At 52.6% G+C, this 23559-nt stretch overlaps 9 protein-coding genes across 9 annotated transcripts; 4 read left to right on the forward strand and 5 right to left on the reverse strand.

Moving 5' to 3' along the window:
- Positions 1-564: 564 nt before the first annotated feature.
- Positions 565-1452, reverse strand: A1O3_07583 (uncharacterized protein; the record flags this gene model as incomplete). Its single annotated transcript, XM_007737691.1, has 2 exons — positions 565-794; positions 906-1452. The coding sequence occupies 2 exons, from the start codon at positions 1450-1452 to the stop codon at positions 565-567; spliced, it is 777 nt and encodes a 258-aa protein (XP_007735881.1).
- A 1898-nt stretch (positions 1453-3350) lies between these two features.
- Positions 3351-6917, forward strand: A1O3_07584 (uncharacterized protein; the record flags this gene model as incomplete). Its single annotated transcript, XM_007737692.1, has 1 exon — positions 3351-6917. The coding sequence occupies one exon, from the start codon at positions 3351-3353 to the stop codon at positions 6915-6917; it is 3567 nt and encodes a 1188-aa protein (XP_007735882.1).
- A 1103-nt stretch (positions 6918-8020) lies between these two features.
- On the forward strand, positions 8021-8497 carry A1O3_07585 (uncharacterized protein; the record flags this gene model as incomplete). The annotated part of the gene is made up of 1 exon (XM_007737693.1): positions 8021-8497. The coding sequence occupies one exon, from the start codon at positions 8021-8023 to the stop codon at positions 8495-8497; it is 477 nt and encodes a 158-aa protein (XP_007735883.1).
- Positions 8498-10008: 1511 nt separating this feature from the next.
- On the forward strand, positions 10009-10857 carry A1O3_07586 (uncharacterized protein; the record flags this gene model as incomplete). Its single annotated transcript, XM_007737694.1, has 2 exons — positions 10009-10198; positions 10256-10857. The coding sequence occupies 2 exons, from the start codon at positions 10009-10011 to the stop codon at positions 10855-10857; spliced, it is 792 nt and encodes a 263-aa protein (XP_007735884.1).
- A 304-nt stretch (positions 10858-11161) lies between these two features.
- A1O3_07587 (uncharacterized protein) lies at positions 11162-12217 on the reverse strand (the record flags this gene model as incomplete). The annotated part of the gene is made up of 1 exon (XM_007737695.1): positions 11162-12217. The coding sequence occupies one exon, from the start codon at positions 12215-12217 to the stop codon at positions 11162-11164; it is 1056 nt and encodes a 351-aa protein (XP_007735885.1).
- A 551-nt stretch (positions 12218-12768) lies between these two features.
- A1O3_07588 (uncharacterized protein) lies at positions 12769-15336 on the reverse strand (the record flags this gene model as incomplete). Its single annotated transcript, XM_007737696.1, has 1 exon — positions 12769-15336. One exon carries the CDS (start codon positions 15334-15336, stop codon positions 12769-12771), a length of 2568 nt encoding a protein of 855 aa, XP_007735886.1.
- Positions 15337-16095: 759 nt separating this feature from the next.
- A1O3_07589 (uncharacterized protein) lies at positions 16096-17211 on the reverse strand (the record flags this gene model as incomplete). Its single annotated transcript, XM_007737697.1, has 1 exon — positions 16096-17211. One exon carries the CDS (start codon positions 17209-17211, stop codon positions 16096-16098), a length of 1116 nt encoding a protein of 371 aa, XP_007735887.1.
- A 501-nt stretch (positions 17212-17712) lies between these two features.
- Positions 17713-21043, reverse strand: A1O3_07590 (ATP-binding cassette, subfamily G (WHITE), member 2; the record flags this gene model as incomplete). Its single annotated transcript, XM_007737698.1, has 2 exons — positions 17713-17949; positions 18005-21043. 2 exons carry the CDS (start codon positions 21041-21043, stop codon positions 17713-17715), a joined length of 3276 nt encoding a protein of 1091 aa, XP_007735888.1.
- Positions 21044-21713: 670 nt separating this feature from the next.
- On the forward strand, positions 21714-22990 carry A1O3_07591 (uncharacterized protein; the record flags this gene model as incomplete). The annotated part of the gene is made up of 2 exons (XM_007737699.1): positions 21714-21746; positions 21797-22990. The coding sequence occupies 2 exons, from the start codon at positions 21714-21716 to the stop codon at positions 22988-22990; spliced, it is 1227 nt and encodes a 408-aa protein (XP_007735889.1).
- Positions 22991-23559: the final 569 nt, after the last annotated feature.

Raw genomic sequence — 23559 nt, forward strand, 5'->3', positions numbered from 1 at the left:
GGCGAGGAGCCGGTTGCATTTACCAAAGGTGGACCAAGGAAAAAAAGGAAAAACGAAGGTATAGGTAGGAATAGTATGTACGGATACATTCAACAGTGTTCATTTCATCTCATCGTTTCGTTTCCTTTCGTTTTATCGCCTTTCCATTTCCTCAAACCTGAGCTGCTGTAACGTCAAGCATACGTGGCATTCCCCCTGCTACATGCTGCATGGATCCATCCGATCCCTGACAATGTTCGGCTTGAAACAAAAATACCTTGAACGATTGTGAAGCAGCAATTCCTGCGTATGGCCTCTGCCCTCTCTTCGCCCGCTGCTTGTTCATCTGACAGTGCAACCGGGTCGGAACAGATCTTGCCAATCCTCCCTTTTTCTGTCGTCAAAGACGCGGATTCTCGGTACAAGAAGAAACAACGATGCAAAGCGCCGTCCCGACCATCCTCAGCAACCCGCTAGAAACAGCGATCCACTTATACATGATATGAATAGGATATACAATTCAACCCGAGAAGTCCTTGACCATCTCAAAACAGGGAGAAAAGTTGCCGGTTGTCCCCGGTGTCATCAGTCCATCATGAAATCGCCACGCAGCATTCTTTCTCCTAGATGATCCGGCTTCTTCAGTCTCTGTGGAGTTGTCTCGACGGGTTTGACGATTTCCTTTGGTGGTTCAGTGTGGGAAATGCTTGCTGCACGAGGTCGTGACGGGCCATGTGCGAAGGGATTACCCGAAGAAAAGGATGGGGAGCGTCTCGATCTATCGCGGATGGCCTCGGACCAGTTGAAACCTTCTCCTGAATCCGTCAGTTTGATGTGACACAGCTATTGAGGATCGGACATGGTACAAGCCACAGAAGATGAGAAACTTGATGGGAAAGATGACAAGGACAGGCCTCGACTCTTACCTGCAGTCTTGGCCGTCCCCGACGTAGCTCGACGTGATGGAGTGGCATTCACAGGGTTCTCTTCCAGAGGGAACAGGGAAGGGGGTCGCCTACCACCGACAGAAGTGCTCGGGCTTCCTGCTAGTCTGGAGGACTCTCGTAGCGCTTGTGCCCCGAAACTAACCTGTCTTGCAGAAGAAGGTGAACCCGGAGGATGTATGGTAGCTCTAGCCGGGTCGTCCTCTTCAATGACCGCTGGTTCATCTCCAAAGCTGTTCTTGAACTCGGGAGAGCTCGCGGCCGAGGAAGTTGCAATGCTTGCCCGTCTTTGGTTCTGGAAGGCAGCAAAGGGAGATGGCTGGTTGCCCGTGCTTGTGCTGATGCCGAGAGCAGTGATTGAAGTGCCTCTTCGATGTTGCGGAACGCCAGGAGTGGTCGGGACCGTTGCGGAAGGGGGAGAAGACGAAACGTGGGTGGTTGGATGGATTCGAGGAGTGAACATGTCAATGAAGGAGGACCGTCGGCGGTGTTGAAGAGGCGGGGATGGAGGAGGGTCACGGCTGGACATATCGAGGAGCAAGTTCTGATTGTTTTAATTTGAGTATTCTGGTTTCGAAAGGATAAGGGAGGTAGGTCTTGTAACTCGGTACAGAAAGTAAAGGGAATGGAGTGGACGCGGGTTATTTTGTTGTTTGAGGACCGGACAAAGGAGGTTCAGGGTTCAGGGTCACGTCATGGTGGGTGGTGCGAGCGCAGGCGGGCTTGGTGTATGTACAGAGGAGTCGATTGGGTGAGATGTGGACTGACAACGGAGATACGTAGATGTTGAAAGTGCGTTTGGGCGGCCAGACGATCAAAGCCCACTGCAGGTCCACTCGCGGAAGGCTCTGAAACGCAGAAAAGGAGGGAGGAAGACGAGATAGTCAGCTGTTGGGAGTCGAATTGAAAAGAAGAAAGTAAGGGGAGAGGTGGTGACCAGTAGTAACAGGGCTACCCAGGACGAATAGACAATACGGAGTCCGTACTCCGTACACATAGGTGACACGGTCTGTAAAGGGCGCGGGCGAGGGCGCGGGCGCAGGCTGGGTGGGATACGTATCAAGTCAAGCTGCAGGGAATCATGCATTAGGCGCCAGTCAGCGTGAAGTCCCCAGGTCCAGCTCTTCCTTGAGGTCCGCTTTTCCCATGAACATCAGGTACTATCCATGCCCTATCCATGCCCCTTGGCCGCCCGTTGGCCAGGGCTCTGCCAGGCCCTTGTAACACAAACCTACATGATCGGATGCAGATAGAGGGGTCGGAAGGAATCATTGAGATAGGATAGAACCCCGCTCGTGCCTCGAAAGCTATGACTCTCGTCCACACCCTTCTCTGATCCAGCTTCATCGTGTCCAAGGTCAGCGATGCTCGTCGATACAGGAGGTTCCTGCGACTGATCTTTTAGGACGGACTGTCCAGGTGGAAACATGCGGCAAGGTTGATGTACGATCCTCCCTTGGTGCAGTGTGGGGTAAGTCAAGCCTAACCCCGAAAAGCCTAGAGCCTAGAGACGCGCGCTCGACCCTGGAGAGACGCCTAACTGCAACCAGTACCCGCTACCCACCTGCCCAGCACGCCGCCCACCGCCCACCGCCCGTATTGTTTTCACGAACAGTCCACCTCCCACCTCCGCATGCGACCTACCTCTTTGCGTCTCCGAGTTGCCATGCTACACTCGACTCACAGGTGTCTTCATTCGCCCAGTGGCTGCCTACCGACACGGGGCACCTCCTCCTTGACCACCGTGACACGCTGATCTCTGCTCCGACTCCCTCGTCCGCACCTTCCGTAACCTCAACGGTTGCATGAAGCGAAACTTGACCCCAATGCATATCACGCGTACAGACTGACTTTACGAAATACGGTCGGTATTGACTCGGATGACGGCGGAGATAAGCATCGTACACGACAGGCTGTCGAATGACCTCTTCTCAAATGTCGGCTGCAAATCCTTTGTTTACGCACAGCACCACAAGAGGAGGCATAACAGTGTCGAGAGTCAGAACCGGCTTCTGGCGGAACACAAGCTTCGTGTGTATGCATTTCAGTGCCGCCTGAAAATTGTACGAGAAGAATCCATTGCGCACCTCTTCCCGAAGTCACGGAGATCCTGTCCATTGGTCCCTGCGGAAGGCCTAAGTAACCTTCGAGAGCATCTCCTTCAACTGGAATGTCACACAAAGGGACTCCCTATTCCGCGCTAGCCTGAAGCAGGCAATGAAGGTGAATGCGTCTAAACGACCCAATGTGCTCTTTATCAATGTCTGAATGCGGTTGTTGGATCTTCTTGATGCGCCCGTCACTCCAAAGCAATGTGTGTGCCGGTCTTTGTTGCGCCCAGTTCGTGGTAAGCTTTATTTATTTCCTTCTTGTTCAGTCTCGCGGTTCTCTTTTGCCCCTTTCTTCATTCCTGAAGCACTCCGCAAAATGGCGCCCAGAAGGCAAATCAAGAAGTTGAATCTACGACCCTCTAAACGCCTGGAAACTGTCTCGCCCAGAGTAGAAAAGAAGAACAACCCTGCATTCTCACGCCCGATAGCAAGGACGAGCACTATCATATACCGTGATGGCATATCGGAAATTCACACTTACCAGACAAATGGAGCCAGCGACACCACGGCTTCTATACGCCTCTCAGCCGAGACGCCTCAAGATGGTATTTTGGAAAGGTTGAGCCACGATGCCCCGAGCGATGTCTCCGATCAACGTACTCTGACAGGTCCGGAGTGGATTCTAAACTTGCCTCCAGTCAGAGAGCACAGCACTCCTGAGGATGCCTGTGATTTCCTCGACGCCGTGATCGACTATTTCAGACAATGGTTATCTCATGACCGACTTGTCGGCCCAGCCAGCTTTTTCGAAGATCTGAGTGTGATCATTGATCGGATGGAGAATTTTTCATGCTTGCCGCTGCATGTCAGATCATCTAACATCGTCTCTCGGCGTCTCGTCACGTGCGAGAACATGTACGATCGTTTTACCTCCGTGTGGGCTAAAGCTGCTCGTCGAGAATTGTCTAATAAGCTCTCGACATTGAACACTTCGGTCAGTGGTTCAATTGACCTTCTCAAAGAGTCAAGTTTCACGACACTCTTGTCAGATATCCGAGCCATTTCGGAACGGCCTGCTTTCGGACCGCGGGCAGAATCTGGGGGAAACATGCCGGCCCTGTTATCTCGAGACGATGCCAGAGACGCGACATTACTCTGTGAGGAGTTACACCATCGCTTCCAGAACATCACTTACACAACCGAGCCCAAGCTTTTGTGGTTGCTTGTTTGGAAGAGCCTCAAAACAGCGTACATGGCCTACCACGAAAAGGGATCTAGGGCATTTCCGCCCAACTCGTTTGTGGACCTCTCATTCTTCAAGGACACCAGGGTGGAGGATAGGTTTCGACGTTTGATAAATACACCCGATGCAGCCAACCCGAGGAAAATTGAGGACATGGTGGGACGATATTGTCGCTACATTGCCGATTGCCGTGCGAAGCCGGACAACGAGACTTCACATTTGCGTCAGCTACGCGATTATCCACTGAAAATTCATGTCCTGGCTTCTCTCAAGAAATTCATCGAGACGGGAGGAGTCGAGACCAGTACTCTCTCGAAACTGCATTTCGCAGTAATTCGGCTGAATGCTATAACCGCCGGTCCCAAAATCTTGAGAAGATGGAATGAAGATGCGCCTAGCCAAGGTTGGGAAGCCTGTGCTTTTCAGTCTGAGTCTCCGCCTGTAGGAACCTCGTCTACCCGGTCAGGACTTCGTTTCCTCGAGCAGCCGGCTCCGGTCTCAAGCAACAGATCTGAAAAAAGGCTAGAGAAGGCAAGTCAAGCATTGAATCTTTCCGGGCAAGAATCTCGGGGTTCATTTCCACACCCCGAAGGCATCAATAGGAAGAGTGCTTTCGACCATGTTTGGTATCCGTTTCCAGAGACGCGAGCCCATGAAGTGGCTCAGAATGAGCAGATCACCAGAGAAATGGCAGAACCAGGGGTCCATTCAGATGGGCCACGAGCGGCATTTCTGGTCAATCGGCCACCACGACACGCCCGAAATCCAGCAGATATTACAAGGTTCACGTCAAAGCGGAGAATCGGCCTCCTCGGCTGGATAGGGCTAATCCTTCAAAAACATGCTTCCCAGCGTCGCCGCCAAAAAGTTGCGAACACAGGGGCACTTGGCCTTCCGATGTCAGAGGATCAACAAAAACCATCATCTCCAAAGGCAAAGCCCGCTATTATGGACTCGAATGCAAGAATTCATAAAGGCGCAACACCGGCATCAGCTCCCAAACTCCGAGGCGGTGGCGGTATGGCCCGGGATCCCTTCCGGAAGCCTCTGCAACCGAGAGCTGTACCGTCTGGTCGTACACGCATGGACCGAGAGCAGTTCCGAAGAGAACATATTGAGCGCTTTAAAGATACGTTATGCGACCAAGGCGACAATCGAGATGAGGTAGACGATCTTGAAGATGAGGACATTCTACACTTTCTGGAACAAGTCGCGTATGATCTTGACCTTGCTGTAGAGTTATACAGACAACAAAGGGTTGATCATGCTGGTATGCATGGCCCCTCTCAATCAGACAGACAGAACAGCAATGCGGCAGCAACTTCTCGGCCTCAGCGGCAACCACTCGGTGAACTTCGAGGAATGCTTGAAGCTTCTGAAGGGAGCCAAAGCAACGAAAGCATTGAGAACGAGACCAGGGGCGCTGGGTCGAACCAGGAGAACCGTGCACCGACGCCGGCGGGTTCTTCGGCGAGTCACGTCGTCGATGGGCCTTGCCATCCATGCCCGCAGTATCCAGGTGAATACCACCACAATTGTCGATGTCGGTTCGATATCACGGGATCAGACCACGCAGAGGACCATGCTGAACAGGAAGAAGCTCAGGACAAGGATGGTCGCAGACCGCATCGCCGCAGACCACACCAGAGACGAGAGCAGCCCCATCCAGATGATGCGAGGTTGATGCGCAGCTTGTTTCCCCCGGGAAATGAGCTCTACCATGAGCTAACTGAAGCTGGAAAGATAATCAAGCAGCTTGAAGTTCTCTTTAACAATGAGAATCTATCGCTATGGGTAACGGAAGAAGATGCAAGATTCGACGTCAAAAACTTGCTTTCAAAACTTCGAAACCAGACGAGCAGCATTAGAGAGTCATACATAGCTGGTCTTAACAAAAGAGTGCCAGTGTTTGTGGAAGAAGTCCCCCCGACCGAGAAGTTGCGACGCAATCCAGACTTGCCATCAACGCCGAACCTTTGTCGAAGAAGTTTCTTCGAGTTAAAACTTCAGCAGAAACGCCTTGACGACATGATGGATGTGGGCCGATACTATGCAAACCTAGGATTCCGTCACGTTTTATGCCGTTACATTCGTTCCCTTCGAGAGTTGTCACAGCTCTTTGGTGAATACCATCGAAGTTTCTACGAGCATGACGTGTCGGCCGAGTACACCACAGACAGTGAGTCGACTCTCTCCGATGACGAAAGGCAAAGACTGGCCGAGTACCGCCCACCTAGCCCCCGAACTTTGCCCACGCGGGAAGAGTACGAAATGATGTTTAAAGACGAACTGGAGCGAGAGTTGCGTGACGTACGGGGCTTCAGGGACTTGCCCAAACGCTATGGAAAGAGCTACCTCATTGATCGGCTGATGGAGCTCGATCAGCGAGGAAAGTACGGTGCTGGGGCACGCAACGGTTACAGAAACCTTGAAAATAATAGAGCAGCCAAAGCAAGACCGAGAGGATACGACCTCGAAGCCGCCATCGCGGCGGTGGAGAGGAAGATACGGGACAAGAAGGAGAATGATCGGAATCAAAACAAGGCTGCAAGGTGGGAGAAGCGAAGGAAGCAGGGCCTGATCTCTTCGTCAGATAGTAGGCGTCCTTCTGTGCAATTTAGTCGATATTCCGAAGAGTCAAGTGACGAGTCTAGACGGGACTCGGAGGAAACGTCGACGACTTCGGAAGGAACGCCATGATGCTCACCCGGGGACTAGATGATCTAGTGGGCCTGAAGGAAGTTGTCGTGAAGGCGGAGGAGGGAGGAGAGGAAGCAATGCTGAAAATAGGCTCTTGGGGGTTGCGGCCTTTACATTTGGGTTCAAGATATGAAATCGCATTTACTATGTGCACTGTTTCCCTCGATACGAGTTTCAGATGTTCATGACACTATGGAGTATTAGCCGTATACGCTTTCATTATTGCTTTAAACGGAGTTATAGTGCTTCAGGGGCGAGGAGGAAGACACAGAACAGGCACCAACCATTCCGTCAGCATGTGCCACATGGTTGTAATACTCCACCGTCGCATCACCGGGCGGAGCGCCGCATACTCCTCCGTATTATTGGATGGCTTAGGGGCTTAGGAGGCTTAGCAAAACCTAATTTCATCCTTCGCCCCTTGAGTGGGCACATCAAACACAGCCTCACCTTAATTACGGGGAGACTCCGTCTGACTCTCCAGTAGTGCAACGCTCGAGAAGGAATTCGACACCAGGATTCCACGAATCCACATCTGTTCTGCTTGACTGGGCAGTGGGCAGTCACTGGGGGCCTTAGCCTAAGCCCTGTTGTTGTTTCTGATCGGGCCAGAAACCCACTCCCTCTCGCTCGTGTCCCCGTTGGGCAATGGAGTCTGGACTCTGGACATGGCCCAGCTTGAAACCTGGCGTCTCCATCTATACGGATACTAAGGAGTATTGCAGAAGCATCACATCGCTGACGTTGCAATCTGGTCGAGCAGGATGAAATGATTCAAGACTTGATTAATTAGGTGTTTTCTGACTCGGTGTTGTCTTAATTACAGTACGGAGTACTTCGTACGGATATTAATTACTGACCACCCCCTTCGTCACTACACCGTTCCTCACTGTCACTTCTTTGCGTCTCTACCTACGTACTTTTGTGCTTGCTCGTGTCACTCCTTGCCTCCAGCCCAAATACACAAAACAGTCAAGCAGTCAGCTCTACTCTACTCTACTCGAAACTCTCGTGTTCCCTCCCCTTCCCCTTTTCCCTCTCAGACCAGGACCAGGATCAAGACCAAGATCAAGACCAAGATCAAAATCAAACAAAGCCCAATCATGCGCTTCATCCATCTCATCTCTGCCATCGTGGCCACCGTCACCGCCGTATCTGCACAGGACCTCTCCTCCCTGCTCTCCGAAGCCTCGTCCCTCGCCGGCACCGACAGCGCATACCAATCCATTCTCTCGAGCGCCGCGTCGGCCCTGGCCAGCGCCACGAGCCAGCTGACCGGCTCCGATCTGGCCGCGTACTCGTCCTACCTGTCAGAATTGGACTCCGACCTCGCCGCCGCCACCAGCGCTGTAGGGAGTTTGACCAGCGAACCCTCCTCGGCTGCCGCTACGACGGGTGCGTTGGGTACTACTGCCAGCAACGCCGCCACCGCTGCCGCCACCACTGCCGCTACCGCTTCCGCCACAGCAACCGCCGCTGCCACCAGTGCCACCAACACCGACAGTGGCGTCGATCGTGTCGTTTTGCCCGCCATGGGTGCCGTCGGGGCCGTGATGCTAGGACTGGCTGCTATACTGTAAAGCAGAGGTGGCTTAGGCCCGCATCTTGAACCAAGATCTCGACAAGATCTCTCCTGGCAGTGGGAAAGAAAGTCCGGACGCTAGGAACGACACAGGGCAGGGGCGGATCATATCTGGGCATCGAAATCGAAATCGAAATCGAAATCCCACTGCATCATGTTCAAGGATCAAGGATCAGGGCCCTGCAAGGTCTGTCTCTGATATCGGGTACAAAACTGAAAATGCCGGGAAATGCTTGGATCACTGCCCATCAAAAACCGGTGAATTCGTGACCTTTCTAAACCGACTCTCACGAGCGGGCTTTTTGGAAGTCTTCTACAGAAGAAGAAAGCTTCCCACTAGGGAGATTTGTGTAGGAACACAAGCTCCAGAATCCGAGGATTCCAAAAAAAAATACATTTCTTTTTGCATGTCCTGTCTACAATATCTTCTTGTCCGTCGTTTTAACATGACTTCTCACTTCTACACGTAGACGAGTCATGCGAAATTAGATCTTTAGAGGCAATGGCAACTGCCATTATTGCATTATCCTAGCCTCTACTCTTGACTTTTAAGTATGATTCTCCTTTGACATGGGCATCTGATGCTTCCCACCGGGTGAAACCCCAACAAAGGAGTCACTATAGCATTGGCCACTTAAGCCTCATAAACGCCAATGCACGAAGCAAGGCAGACTGTATCCCATGGCTATGCAAGGCCAAGGCCCCAATGTGTAAGATAGATCCGTCTCCTCAACCCAAGGCAATCCACATCAAGCTGAGGGTAGGTGTGACCAGTGTCTGAGTATTCTTCGGCAAGTCATCAGTCCCATTAGCGAAGGGATAAGCATGGGACGGTGGCTTGCGCGGCTGGTTGGGCCAAGTCGAGTTGCAATCAGGATGCACAGGAGATAGGGCTTAGGAGGCCATTGCCTCAACATTCCAAGCTTGGACATGGGAGAGGCCGTTGCAGAGTCCAGAGAGTGCTATGTATTCGGGATGGCGTGGAAGATCAGAGATTTCCAAGCAGACCACAAGCTTTGGCGACTGGTCCAGCCTCATGCGGCGGCATTGCAACTGTTGATTGGGGGCTCGTTGAGATATGTGCTGATCTGCGCATCTCCCATGCATCGGCTTTGTCTCAGGAATGTGTGCCGTGCGCAGCTGGTGTGCGAGCAGCTGTATGTTTCGACGGCCGCAGAGTCGAGATGGCATGGCCCGGCCCACAGGCAATTCAATGCTCGGAATGCACCATATTTTCCACCAGTCCAGCACAGCGCGGGCCAAAGGGAAGGGCCATAACAAACAAATGTGGCCTCACCTGCCTGGCCTGCCACCTTCATTTACGCGCGCTTCGCTGCTCGAGTCCGACCATCTCTGAGATTTCTTTTCTTTACCGTCCCTCCTCACTTCAAGTCATTCCTTTAGTCTGGTGCCCCTTGTCTGAACGTCTTGTTTCCTCTCTCCTTAAGCAAAGAATCATTCGACAGCCTGAACAGTGTTGTTGACTATATTCAAGGAAGATTCCACATCATGCGTTCTCTCTCTATTCTCGCCATCGGCATCTCTGCCTACCGGGCCATGGCTCAAACCGCTACATTTGACGGCATGACCTGGGATCCCGTCACTGTAGGACAAGTCTGGCCGATTCATTGGACTGTTGGGGATGGTAGCCCTGTCGATCTGATCCTTGGAAATACGAGCTGGAATAGTGCCGTCTTCAGTGAGTACTCAGGACAGGCCCTTTTTTCAGAGAGTGCTGCTGCTGACGATTTTATAGCAGCCCAACCTGCAAATCCGCCCGAGTTCAACTGGACCGTGACTGTCCCCGATGGATTCGTCGCCGGAAACTATGGCTTGGTCCTGATCCAAAGCGATGGCATGGATTATTCGCCCTTGTTCAGCATTGCCTTTTCAGCTGCCGCTTCGTCAACCACGCCCTCAGCAATGCCATCGACCACACCGGCACCTACACCAATGCCGAATGCAACTCTTGTCTCGGCAAGTGCAGAGCCCACTGTGACCGTCACGTACTGGGACCACGAATGCGGATGCACCAAGACTTCTGCGGTCTCTGCAGCGACCGCCACCAACCTGCCCGGCACTCAGTATACCTGGTGGGACGATTCTTGCGGATGCACCAAGACCGCCATGGCACCAGTTCCAACAGTAGCTCCCGGCTGCAATGGGAGCGGGTCTGGCTGCTCCAACTATACAGCTCCGGCCGCTGGAACAAACGTGCCACCTGCTCCCCCGTCCTCTATGGCACCCGCAGCCTCAACTACCACGTCAACGCCGTATACAGGGCAGGCGAGCAGGCAGATGAGTTCTGGCGTTGCAATTGTGGGACTGTTTGTGGTTGCGGCGGCACTGCTTGCGTAACTCATTTGATGCTGTTCCGTTCCGTGGATTGGTGGTGCCGTCTTGAGGACCGGTTGTGGGGGCAGGTCGAAGAGCGAGGGTGGATGGGCCTTGGTTAGGATGTGTTGATTGCTGACTGTTGGATATACAAGGTGTTGCCTGTATGATCCGGGTGGATCTCGAATGAATGGGCAAATGTATGCATTTCTCGAATAGCTTTCTGGTCTCGTTCACAATTCATAACAAGTCGTAAACCGGATCTGTTTCCCCGTGGTTCGACTCCAATTTCAAGTAGGAAACGGTATCGCACACATAGAAACGCGTTTCATCTTTCGCCCTTGATCTTTGCAAAGGCGCCGACTTCTGAACTCGGTACGGAGAACGGGCTCTTGGGGCCGTCCGGTGATCGAGGGCTCAGAGCAACGGCGAAAAGGTCATCTTGAGGTGGATCCTTGGGTCTTTGAGTGAGAAAATCGAGGGACTGTGCTAGCGAGTCCCCTTGTTGTTTTTTAATATGCTCGGGTGGACCTTGAGCCACCACCTTCTTCACCAAGGCTGGCATAGGGTCGTTACGGAAAGCACTGAATGAGGAGTACGCCATGTCAGAAGTCTCCGGTGAAAGTGGATGGACCTCCTGGGTGGGCGTGTTAAGTCCACGGCCGGCCAGATCCTTCTCGCTGGTGCCGATGCTAAGGCCTTTCAACTTCTCACTGAGCCTTGTGCCAGAAGGAGACTTGGGACTTTGTATGCCAGGACTGATGGGGCCTGATTGTGACTTGGGAATGTTCCTCAGATCAAGAGGTGGGGGTTTGGACATCACACCCAAGTTGCTCTCAATCCAATGGCGTTCCGAGAGCGCCATTTCCAAAGCTACACCTTCTGGGTTATGTTTCTCTTCATGCTTGATCTCTTCCTCTAGAACTTGAAGCCTCTTCTTTGCCCATAACGTGTGGAGAACTCCCTTCTTGCCGCTGGCTTTTGCAGTCGCACCTAGCTCGGGAGTGAAGATAGCAGGGAGTGGATTGACGGTCATTCTCAGCGGAGTGGGCACTGTCCCTGGCGAATCGACAGGAGGATGATAGGCCAGAGTAATATGTGGAGGAACCATAGCACCGGGGGGGAGGAGGAAATATACTCGACGAATGTTGTCTGAGGGAGCGTCGTCTGCCGAAAAGACAGTGCGTTTGCCGGACCACGAGACCTGCCAGTTTCCGGATTTTCGGCGGGTGTGATCGTCGTCTTGCCACTCTACCATCATAACTTTCGTTCCTTCATTGCCTTTGCCGGGTTCAAACTCGAACCGAGCGAGAGCGGTGACTGACGAGAGGGTGTCAGGGAAGACGGGGGACTTGGGAGTCGCGAGGGATTCAGTTTCGGACATGACGAGGTGGAGATAGCAAGTCAACAAGTCAACACAGGCTTTCAAGAAATCGAATACGAGGACGTTCTAAGTAAGACAGACAGGCCTGCTGGGAAAGACAACAACAAGAGCGCAAATGGTATCAAAGGTCAGACATGAATGAATATCGCTGAGAACAAGGTGGGAAGAGACGAGTGTACAGATACGGCAGATTGCAGGACGTCCGGTCGGAGGACGGAGATAAATCTGAGCAAACCACAAGTCCGCCGTCAAGCATCAAGCGAGCGACGACTATTACTGCAATCCTCTGCAACCTGGCACTACAGCGTAAAAGTGGTCAAGTGATCAAGTGGTCAACGTTTCTTGATCAGCTGTTCAATCATGAGCAGGAGAGCCTGGTCAGCAATAGCAGGAACAAACCAAGTGTTCCCAACCCGCAAACAAGTACAATTCAGATCCTGCTCGCACTCCAGATTACCTTACGCTTTCTAGCCTTTCATTCGTATCCGTAAAATACTCGTCGTTGCAATTTTGGTCGTCACCCATTATGTCGCCCGTCGTGAGCATGAACTTCAGAAGCCAAAGGCGCCTAATGTGTCGATACCCAATCCCACCTCCTTGCCCACCACCGCGGCTAGTCCCCCAAATCCTTCCCTTTTCAGCCTTTCAATCAGTAAGAGGCTCTTCTCCCTTTTCTTCGCCTTGATCTGGCTCTCCAACTCTGCCACTTGGGACGCAAGCATCTTCCTGCTGTCATCGAGGTCCAATGCGATGAATTCTTCTTCATATTTCTTCAAGCTCCGCACTCGAGCTTCGAGTTCTGTGATTGACGCGTCAAGGGCGGCCGCGGGAGCCTTCGTATCACTCGGATCTCCAGACTTGGAGGAAGACGCAAGTGAAGCGGATCCTGGAGTGCTCAGACTGCCACTAGAACTAGGCTGCGGCAGAAATATACCGTTCGGTACGGTATGTCCGAGCATCGGCGGTAGCGTGTTGTTCTCGCTGTAATGGGCATTGGTGGAAAAGCGCCCTTGCGACGCCACTGTGGGTGCAAGCGTGGCCCTCCCAGGAGACCTGCTCACCCTGGAATGCCTCTCATCGACAGGGCTCACAATAAGGTCAGGCCCTTCAGTGAACCTTTTCAGACTGGGAAGCAGTGTCGGCAAATTTCCATGGATTCCCGCAAAGGGTGATTCTATCATGAGCTCCGAGCTATCTCTAGAGATGCCCAGTTTTCCATTGACCGAGAGGTCGGGCTCTGGAGTGGGCAACTCGATCTTCCTCATTGGGGTGGCAGGTGTAGGCTCAGCGGAGGAGGAGATGGCTCGTTTCTTGCCAGTGATTTGCGCCACTCCGTGTAAAGACGTCGTGCTTGTGGTGCCATTGGGATGGCTCTCACGGCGTCCTCTTTTTTGGTCAAATACGTTATCGGCAAAGCCCATCAACTTGCCCCTGGGATCGCACGCTTTGACCCTGCGTTTGCTGGCAGGCTTCTCGCTTCTCACGTATGCCGCGGCAAAGTGGCAGCAGCGACAGTTGCATGTTTCTTCGCACTTGGGGCAGACCCAGATGCCTTTTTGTCGTAGAACATCCGGTGGGTACTGGTCGAAATGCCGAAACAAGCCTCGATAACAGAAGAAGGCGGCGCACTTGTCGCATCGACGGCCCTTCCACTCCTGATGGTCGATGCGACACAGATGACACAGCCTGGTAATGGATGAGGTTTTAGACCGCATAAGTTCGTTAACTGCCGTGCCGAGAGTCTTGCGGCGGTCCAGTGCGCGTGGCTCTTCAGGCTGGAATCCGAGGATTTCTCGAGCACGATTGAGGACTCTGGTGCACTGCTCTGCTGGTACAAGCTCGGCCCAGGCATAAGACTGGAAATGCTCACAAGATCGGCCGTTCAGGTAGCAGAGCAAACAAAGGTCGAAATCTACGCATTGGGTGCATCGCACGTGTCGGTTCCATATGGCGGTGCTGCAGAAGTTACACGTTGCAATGGTACCAGGTTGGATCGGTACCAGGCTTATCGCGGTAGCCGGTTGCGGCTCGATAGACTCGTCGTGAACCATCTGTCGGAACAGCCGAGAGAGCAGGGGAAGATCTGGAGGTAGTGGCAGAGACGAATTTGTCACATTTTGATTGTCTTGCAGTAGGGACAGCATGGCGCAAGCAAGAGATAGATTGGTTCGGGCGACGTCAGGATGGCACAACCGGTTGAATGGGGCCTGCACATATTCAAACCCCACCTCAAGAGACAGCGGGTGAAGGATGTTCCAGACAAGCTTGGCCGACAGAGTCGACGGATTCCAGACTTGATGGGCGGTCGCGGGAGGGAAGACAACAAGATCGCCAAGTCGCTGGTCGTAGGCATAGAGGGGGAAGTCTGCCTTGAGGAGCTCTTCCGTCCCCAGGTTGAGCCAGTCCAGGTGAGGCGAGACACCCCGGGCGGACATAAAGGAATCGTACTTCTTCTGCGACGCGAAGTCTGTACCGATGCAGACGACCGGACGATCATCCGAGTCGATCAGGAGGTTCAGTGCAACTGTACTAGAGAAGCATCGATGGAATCCCGAGCTGCTGCCTTCGCTCCCGACATAGGCCATCATGACCTCGCTCCTCGCACACTGTGGTAGCCATTGAAACAGGTCCAAGCGGCCGCCCCATTGCACCTCGGTGGGCAGTAGTTTGCGACACTGTTCCAGCCATTCCTGGGGACACTGCAGGTCCCGGGCGTATAGATTCTGGAATTCTGGAAAGGACTGCCTTGCGCTGTCTGCAAACTTCTTGAGTGTAAATGAGAGATCTCGCCCCGTGCTGCAATTCCGAATGGGTATATTTTTCTTTGTGCTCAGCTCGATCAACCTCTCGATCCCGAAGCCGGGTTGACTCCCATCGCGAGGATCTGTGCTAGGCCAGGTGTCGAGTTTGTCGAAATCGGCAATGACAAAGGGTTGGCCGAGTTGTAGACGTTTAGTCAACCACTCGGAAAAGGTGAGGGGCTGGCCGTCGGGGTCCTTCTCTTCCTGCAGCGTGAGGATGCTGAATCTTGGAAACTCGACAAACGGTTTGCCTAGGCGAAGGAGCTGTTGAGCTGAACTGTCGGGCGGGACAGTCAAAGAAGGAGTCTGGGGGATCATGGCGCCGCTGATAGTAGCACAGCGCACATTGCGAGTGCCGTCAAGTCGAGTAAAAGGAGGGGACGACCGGAGAGAGGGTGGGACGCGAAACGAGAGGGAGAGGAGCACAGTAGGAGTCTTCGTCGAGATCTGCGGCTTGGAATCTGGGGAACGTGAGAAGGATGGGGACGGTGGCTTAGGGTTCCTCGGGTCTCTCTCCCAGCCTAAGCCGGCCTGGCGCGCGCTCAGGTGGAACCTGGGAGCGGCCTAAGGAGTGTAAGGGCCTTTGAGGGGGTGAAGAGAAAGACAGCAGATCAGAGGCTTGAGATACAGTATGGGGAAAAGCCACCTGCAGCAAATTCACTACGTACCTTGTAACGCTGCCGCTGGCTATTACTACTAACAAAGCCGAGCCTTAGGCCTCTCACAGGTAGTCCTGTTTACAGTATCTCAGCTTAGGGGCTCCTAAGCCTCAGCCTTAGGAGCCTTACTCCCCGCTCTTTAGGCCTAAGGAGCCTAAGGGCCCCTTAGCCTTTGAAAACTCACATGCTGAGGCGGGGGGTGCCTGACTTTCTAATGGCTCAGTTATCGTTTTTATGTACATACATACTGCTGTACTCCGTACAATAGATGCCTCTCGTTTTTAAATCCAACAGATCCCGGCAGAAGAGCAGCCGCTCCAGTCTGATGCCTAGCTGTTCCAGCATTTAGCTACATTCGGGCCCAGTTCGTTGAAGCCTACCCTCCACGGAGGTGTTGTCAAACCCGCCTCTGATGTCCTCATGACCAGTCGGTTACCGTCCCCTTCACACAAGTCGTGCCATCGTTGCTGACCACTGTCACTTCCGCTTCCACTGCGTCGACGGCATCCGCGTTCATCATGACTCGATATGGTTCTCTTGCGTATACCGGACTAGTAGCTCGGTAGGTGATCTTCTGAGGGTACACAACATCATCCCGAGCTGTACCGACTCCCTGGTTGACAGTCTCATCGCGCCACAGGTCCAGCATGGCAAGCAGATTCATTGGTCCGTGGACAACCACACCCCGATGTCCTTCCACTTCGGTCGCCCACGGCTTGTCGTAGTGAATTCGATGGGCGTTGAACGTCAGGGCTGAGAAGCGGAATAGCGTCGCCTCGCTGCGACTGTATTCCCGTACGATCTTGCCTTTGGCTGCTTCCTCAAGTTCCGCCTGAGACAATTCGGGCGGTCTGGGCACAACAGGGACTGGCTTGGAGGCGTCAAAGGCTGCCCTGAACACCCAACTTCGTTGGTCTAGCACGCAAAGCTCGTCCTTGCTGTTCCTAAACTCCTTTTCAATTCCCACCACCAGCATACTCTCGCCAGTTTTGCGAATGATCTTTGGCTCGCAGCTTAACACCTTAGTCACCTCTGTGACAGTGTCGCCCACCCTCAACAGGGCCTGCCGGCTGCTATTGGGATCAGCTCCTGGCCAATGACACGACCCCCCGGCCCACATGCGTCGGGTAAATGGAGAGTCTGGGTTAAACGATGCATCTGTGCCGTCTTGTCCTAAGATTCCGGGCAATTGGGCAGGTGTAAAGTAGATAAGGTGGTATCCGGCAGGGATTGGCGTGCCAGGAAGAGGCTCTGTCTCCTCTAGAGTTTTGGATAGCAGGGCCGAGCGAGGCCATATGTGTGGTCGATCCAGTGTGAGGGAAAAGAGTCGCAGCTGATTGGCATCCAGGAGCTGTTTGCGGACGAAAGTCTGCCCCTTAGAGAACTTGTCTAGAAAAGCCTCTGCTACCGATTGAGCGTCGGCGGAGGACAGACCTTTGGGCGAGGATGAGAAACTCCGGCTGGTGGCTAGCCCAAGACTGGCGATGCTCCTAGAGTCTCGACAACGAGGCCACCTCTTGACCAGGGTAGTCATTGTGGCACGGTACTGAATAACTGGTGAAGTAGGCTTGGAACATGTATGGCGTAAGCCGAATCGATATTATCTCGACCTTGCAATATACATGCGCCCGCAGTGCAAGCCTTCTCACCGGAAAGGGGAGGTCGAGAGAGTATACGGATATATCTGGGTGGTGTCCACCGAGGACTACGTCTGCTCCGAGTTCCCCGCAAACAGCCGACCTCCGAGATCGGGGTCGTGTGTTCATACCCTCCCTTCCGAGAAAGCTCGTTCCGAGATGAGCCTCCGTGAAAAGACCTTGCCGCCAATACCCGGTCGCTGGACTACTTGCTATGCAATTCCAGCTAAAGGAGAAAACAGAGTCAAAGGCTCTTGGGCTAGTCTATTAGATATATGCCAAGTCGAACTGTTGCCCATGAGACGGCTGCCTATATATGTAGTTGTACTCCCCAGATGCAATGCGCAAATAACCCATCCGACGATTGTGCTTCAGAACACCACCAGTCATCGGCCTAGCTATCTCTTCTCCACAAGGAGGAAATGCATCGCCACATATGCAATAATGATAAAGGCACCGCCAAACACCGCCAGTCCAATCACGTCCGGCCACAAGGCCAGATTGTCAAATCCGAAAGCACTGAGAATGCTGGCTCCTGGAACCTCAATGTCAAGTCCGTACCGGTGATCTTTCAGGCGCAGTTTAGCAACCTCGTTGACAATCAATGCTTCGTAGCCATAGTGAAATATCGATAGCTATGCCCTCGGTTAGTACAAATGACATGCAGCCGACAGAGAAGAAGTTTTTCACCTTTTGCAACCAGTGGGCCGCCGTCTGCGTAGAGTCATGGTTGAGATTGAGCAAGAGACCTGCGAACAACAAGCTGAACAGCATCACCAAGCTACCAATCAGATTGGCGACCGCCCCGTCTCTGAATATAATTCCAATCGTCAAGCAAATGGCCGCCGCGGCAAGATTGAACAGCACCAATATCAAAATGAACGTGAAGAACGTGCCCCACTGTGGCAGCAGGCCTACCATTGGGTAGACGATCATCCCCATGATTATCGGCGGGAGCAGCCTCAGTGGGACGATGTCGAATACAACCTTGGCCGCAAAATATGTGACTGGCGCATAATAGCCATTTGCCCTTTCTCGGACAAAAATCAGCCTCTCGGAGCTGAAGGTATTCAAACTAGTGAGCGTGCTGAAGCCGAAGAGTGCGAGCAGGAAAAAGAATAGACCCAGTCTGTTCTGGAACCCGCCGATATCGTCTGTCACGCCATAAAAGAGCCAGCCTGATAGAACAGCTAGCAGAATGGCAACAGCATAATGTGTCAGCATAAGGATGGGATTGCGGTAGAGGTTTCGCCATGTCCGTTGTGAGAGAATCAGGAATTGTCTGGGAAGGCTGACGCGCCGATAGCCTTTAATTGAACCTGTAACAGCTTCGGTGGTACTGCCCTCCACGCCGTGACCGTTCGCTGAAGATGCCGCCTGGATGGAAGCAGCAATTTCGTCGTGGATGGTTTGAGCTACATCCGAGTTCTTGAAGCTCGAGACGAGCATGTCTAAGTCGGTGTTAGCATCTGGTGGCAAATCGTCCGGATCTTCCAACAGCGGTGGTGGATTCGATCCGTCCCGTCTGGCCAGCTGCAACCAGCTCCGTGCGCTCCCAGTGGCTTTGTTGAATAAGGTGTCCTCATCATCAGTCTTTGGCGTCGGCGGAGTATCATCTCCGCTCTTCCTGCGAGTAAATAGCTGGCGGTCCTGCTTTTGTTTCAATGAAAGTCGCCGCTTCGGTTTAGCGCGAAGTGATGGATCGCTGGGACTCTCTACGCTGACATTAGACGCACTGGCAATGGATTTGACCGCTCTTGTACTGCTTGATTCTGTCCGTAAACCGTCGCGCTCCGGGAACTCTCTTGGAACATCGTCGAATATAGGCGAACGTGGAAGGCTTGCATGCATGGTGAGATCCACCAAATAATCAGCAATGTTGAATCCGGGTGGACAGGAATATCCAATATGGTCAAAATATGCTTGACAACTTGAGAATGGACCAGAGTAGACAGTTTCGCCTTTGGCGAGAAGAATGAGTTGATCGAAAAGTGCGACAATGTTTGAGCGAGGCTGATGGATTGTGAAGATAACAGTGCGGTTGTATGTCTTGGCCAAGGTGACCAGACACTCAACCACATTGAAAGCGTTGAATGCGTCGAGCCCACTAGTCGGTTCATCCAGAAAGAGAATACTCGGGCTCGTCACAAGTTCACAAGCAATGCCAACCCGTCGTTTCTCACCACCTGAGATGCCTCGGCCGTTGCCTTCTTCCGACCCAATCATTTGGTCTTTGATGTGATGGATACCAAGCTGCTGCATCACTTCTATGACCCTTTGCTCTTTGACCGAGAGACCCATGTCAGCAGGGAGTCTCAAAAGAGCGCTTGTAAGGATGGTCTCATGAACTGTCAGGGTCGGCAGTAGAGTATCTTCTTGGTCGACGTAGCCAATGACGTTGCGATATTCTCCATCAAGGATGTTTTCACCATTCACATACATGTGCCCAGAGACGATTCCCCGTTTGTTCTTGCGGGCTAAGATGTCCAAAAACGTAGATTTGCCTGCTCCGGAGGCACCCATTATCGCTGTGATCTGCCCAGGATGAGCGATGCCTGATATGCCCGAGATGATCTCTTTGCCTTTGAGGTTATAAGAGACACTCTCAAATTGTAGGGCCATCGGGATATTGTTAATCAAGGCTTTAGCAGCGTCATCCTCTGCGCCCTCGCCCAGCCGGATGGCACCCCATTTCTTGTATGCGGCTCTCCGAGAGAGATACCATGCGATCAGGGAAATGGCAACAACCAAGAGAGCACATCCCGCAATGACTCCTGCAATGAGAGGCGTGTTGATCTCCTTGATGGGTCGGGTGTATCCAGGCACCTCGGTTTCGTACAGGCATTCCCCCGCGCGACATTGAAGAGATATGTATTCATCGCCGAAGATCATTGAGATTAAGTTGTTCATGGCTGGTTCTTCGAACCTGCTGCCATCCTTAGAACTTCCACCGTAGGTGTTCTGCGTGTAGAAAGACGCAGGGCCTTTGATCTCCTCGGCAAGAAATTCGTCGATGTTCACAGAGCCATCCTCACCACACAAAAATCGATCCTCTATGCAGGAGCATTTTATGTTTTCGCATTGGTATTTTGTTGAGTTGCGGACATTGGTGCTCTTTGCCTCCGACGTGCAGTTGTCCAAGGCGCAATAGAAAGATTCTTTTTGATCAACCCAGAACTGAAAATTGCAGGTTGCGTGCTCGGCGTTGCAGGAGAAGGTGACCTCTGGCAGTCTAGGGTCAATTTGATCCAAGATTGCTTTATTCGTAACGTTGCAGACCTGGTACATCTCATGTACGGCCAGGCCGTCCCGATAGCATCGCCCACCCTCGCCCAGGGGCATCATAGCATTACAAGCATTGTCAGAGGCGCAGACATTGCAGTTGATACCCTCCCATCCATCTTTGCACTCACACCGGTCGCCTTTCCGTGGAGATCTGTTTTTTCCATCTGCTAGAGATCCGCACAACGGCAGAGAGCAGTCGTCACCACCAAAGCCAGGAGGACAGACACATTTTCCGTTTGCGCTGCCGCAGTCCGCAAACTGTTGGCACTGGAACTCGTCATAGTGGCAATCGAAGCACCGAGGGCAAGGAGGGCAACCGTCGGTAAGCTCGTAGAAAGGGTCTCGCATTAGTGATGATGAGGTCTCGTTGAGATAAGCCGTCGCCGCCGCTAGCAATGCCGAGCCGACAATGAGAACGGCTGGGGGGAAGCCATGAAGGCGCATTGAGGGAGGCCGGTCTGGTTCTGTGCGTCCAGAGCCGTCAGTTGCTGTAGCTGGTGCCTACAAGTGGTAGGGTAGCTCGCCCACAAGCTATGATGGGAGGGCGAACAGGGGACAAGTCGAGGTAGACCTGAAGTGAAAGGACACAAATGTGTCGGCGATTGCACTTGAAGCAAGGCGGAACAGAAATCACACCATAGCAGACCAAACCTAGGAGAAGTATCGAAGTCAACAATAATGTCGTAGCAAAGAGATGCGCAAGCTGCAGGCGCAGGCACATGCGCAGGCGGGGGTTGGTTTATCCCGAGACCGGGCTGGATCAAGCTATGGCATAGACATCGCATCTGATACGGTCCAAATATCCGTACTCCATACTAATTACTACGTAGGTACCTACCTAGGAGCGGTTGCTTAGTACCACTCGGCACATGGCCCATCTATCCTACGTTGCAAGTTGAAGCTGATACGAGATACGAGCTGCCAGTTCCAGCGCACCTTCGCCTGTGGGGAAGTTCTTGTTGCCTCCGCACGATGGTGGGCTTTGATCCAGTATCAATGATTCTGGAAGGGAAAAGAATATTTGACCCGTCAACCCGACATTATAGGTCTGCAAAACTTCTATACATGTTGACACCGGCACTATTAACAAGAAGGACTTGGTATATGTGCCACAATGCCTAAATCAGCGCCGCTGGAGGTGATCGAGGTAAGGTCTACCGAGTTCAACAATTCTTAGGCTAATGGAATTCTGGACAGTGGTATGAGAAGCACTGCCCATCTGCCAAATATGACCTGGTAGCGTCAAGTGTCTCAGCCATCTCACTCGCCGACCTCCTCGATATTTCTGAGAGCAGGAAAGAATCGGAAGATAACGTTGGCCTGAACAGCATAAAACTCGACGAGAAGGAGCATTCTGCAGGCAGTGTCGAGTTCCGCAGAAATTTGGCTGCTTTGTACTCGGCTCTTTCTGGAGGGGTTTCACAGGATGACATTGTGATCACGAATGGCGGATCCGCTTCACATTATACGGTGTTCTATTCTTTGCTGGCGCCTGGAGACCACCTCATCTGCCAACACCCCGTGGATGAACTGCTCTACAAGATTCCCGCCTCTCAAGGCGTCGAGGTTACATTATGGGAAACCGAACCAGCAAAGAAGTGGCAGCTTGATATTGAGGAGTTGAAGCGACTAATCAAGGACAACACCAAGATGATTGTAATTCAAAGCCCATGTGACCCCACAGGGGCAATCGTCCCCAGACCAACGCTTGAAGCTCTTGTGCAGGTGGCGGAAGAGAAAGGTATCTTGCTCCTAGCCGATGAGACCTTCAGACCTCTCTTTCATTCCATTCTACCATCCAGCGAAGACTTCCCTCCGTCGACAATCAACATGGGCTATAGGAAAGCCGTAGTAATCGGCGCAGTGAGCAAGGCGTACAGTCTCGCAGCAATCCGGGCTGGATGGATCGCCTCCAAGGACAAAGCTATCATCGACGCTTGCAAGCAAACAAGGCGCTACACCTCAATGTCAGCATCAAAACTTGACGACGCCGTTGCGGTGGAGGCTGTAAGCGATAGATGCATCCATGCGCTACTAGGCAGAAATATCAGATTGACACAGACAAACCTAGAACTACTTCAAGAGTTCATCGACAGTCACAGCTGGGCCTGTTCCTGGGTCAGACCGCTCGCGGGAACAACAGCACTGCTCAAATTTCACAAAATGGGGAAACCTGTTGATGACGAAACCTTCTGTTCGAAACTCCTTGAGCAAGCGAGTCTTCTCATTTGTCCCGCGAGAAAATGTTTCGGCGAGAGCCGGAAACTTCGAGGATATGTGAGAGTCGCTTTCGGCGGATCCACACCTGAGCTGAAGGCTGCGCTTGAAGCCTGGAGCCAGTTCATGGAAGAGAGTTATGAATCAGTCCCAACGCTAGCGATCCAAAACTGAGTTGCTGCAGATGGCCCGAACATGTTGCGTGACTGGAGTCTGCGCGCGCCTGATGTGGCCGACCATCTGAGTCAGGCGTTCAAGTATTTAGAGAGAATAAAAGAATATGATCCTTCCAAGCTTTTGTGATCAGAGATGCCTTCATCGCGTCCGTCGATGTAACAAGGAGGTTGTGCCGAACGCAGATATCATTGTCTCAAATCCCATCAACCAACAGGCCACTTAAGCTCCGAGGAGAGAGCTTGCAGGTTTCCGGGCAGAGACGTATCATACGGTACACGCTAGGCTTTCATCATCTGATGCGGAGGTCAGCAGAATTCGCACTGGAGGTAAAGCATAGGACTCACTTGTTCAAAACTTGGAAGGATGAAGGAAGGAAAACAAAGTGGGAGCACCTGCAGAAATTTATATATGGATGGAAATCGGAGGTCCGCGTCAAACCCCCGATGCAGCTTGCGCTTCTCCAAAAAAAAAGCCCAGTTGCGCGGAGACGTCGCCTACTAGGTTTGAGCATCGTTGCCCATGTCAGTTCGCGCAGCTTCAATTCTGAGGGTTCGCTGAAAAGATGA

The sequence above is a fragment of the Capronia epimyces genome, assembly GCF_000585565.1.
Source record: "Capronia epimyces CBS 606.96 chromosome Unknown aczIQ-supercont1.6, whole genome shotgun sequence".
In the NCBI taxonomy this organism is placed as follows: Eukaryota; Fungi; Ascomycota; class Eurotiomycetes; order Chaetothyriales; family Herpotrichiellaceae; genus Capronia; species Capronia epimyces.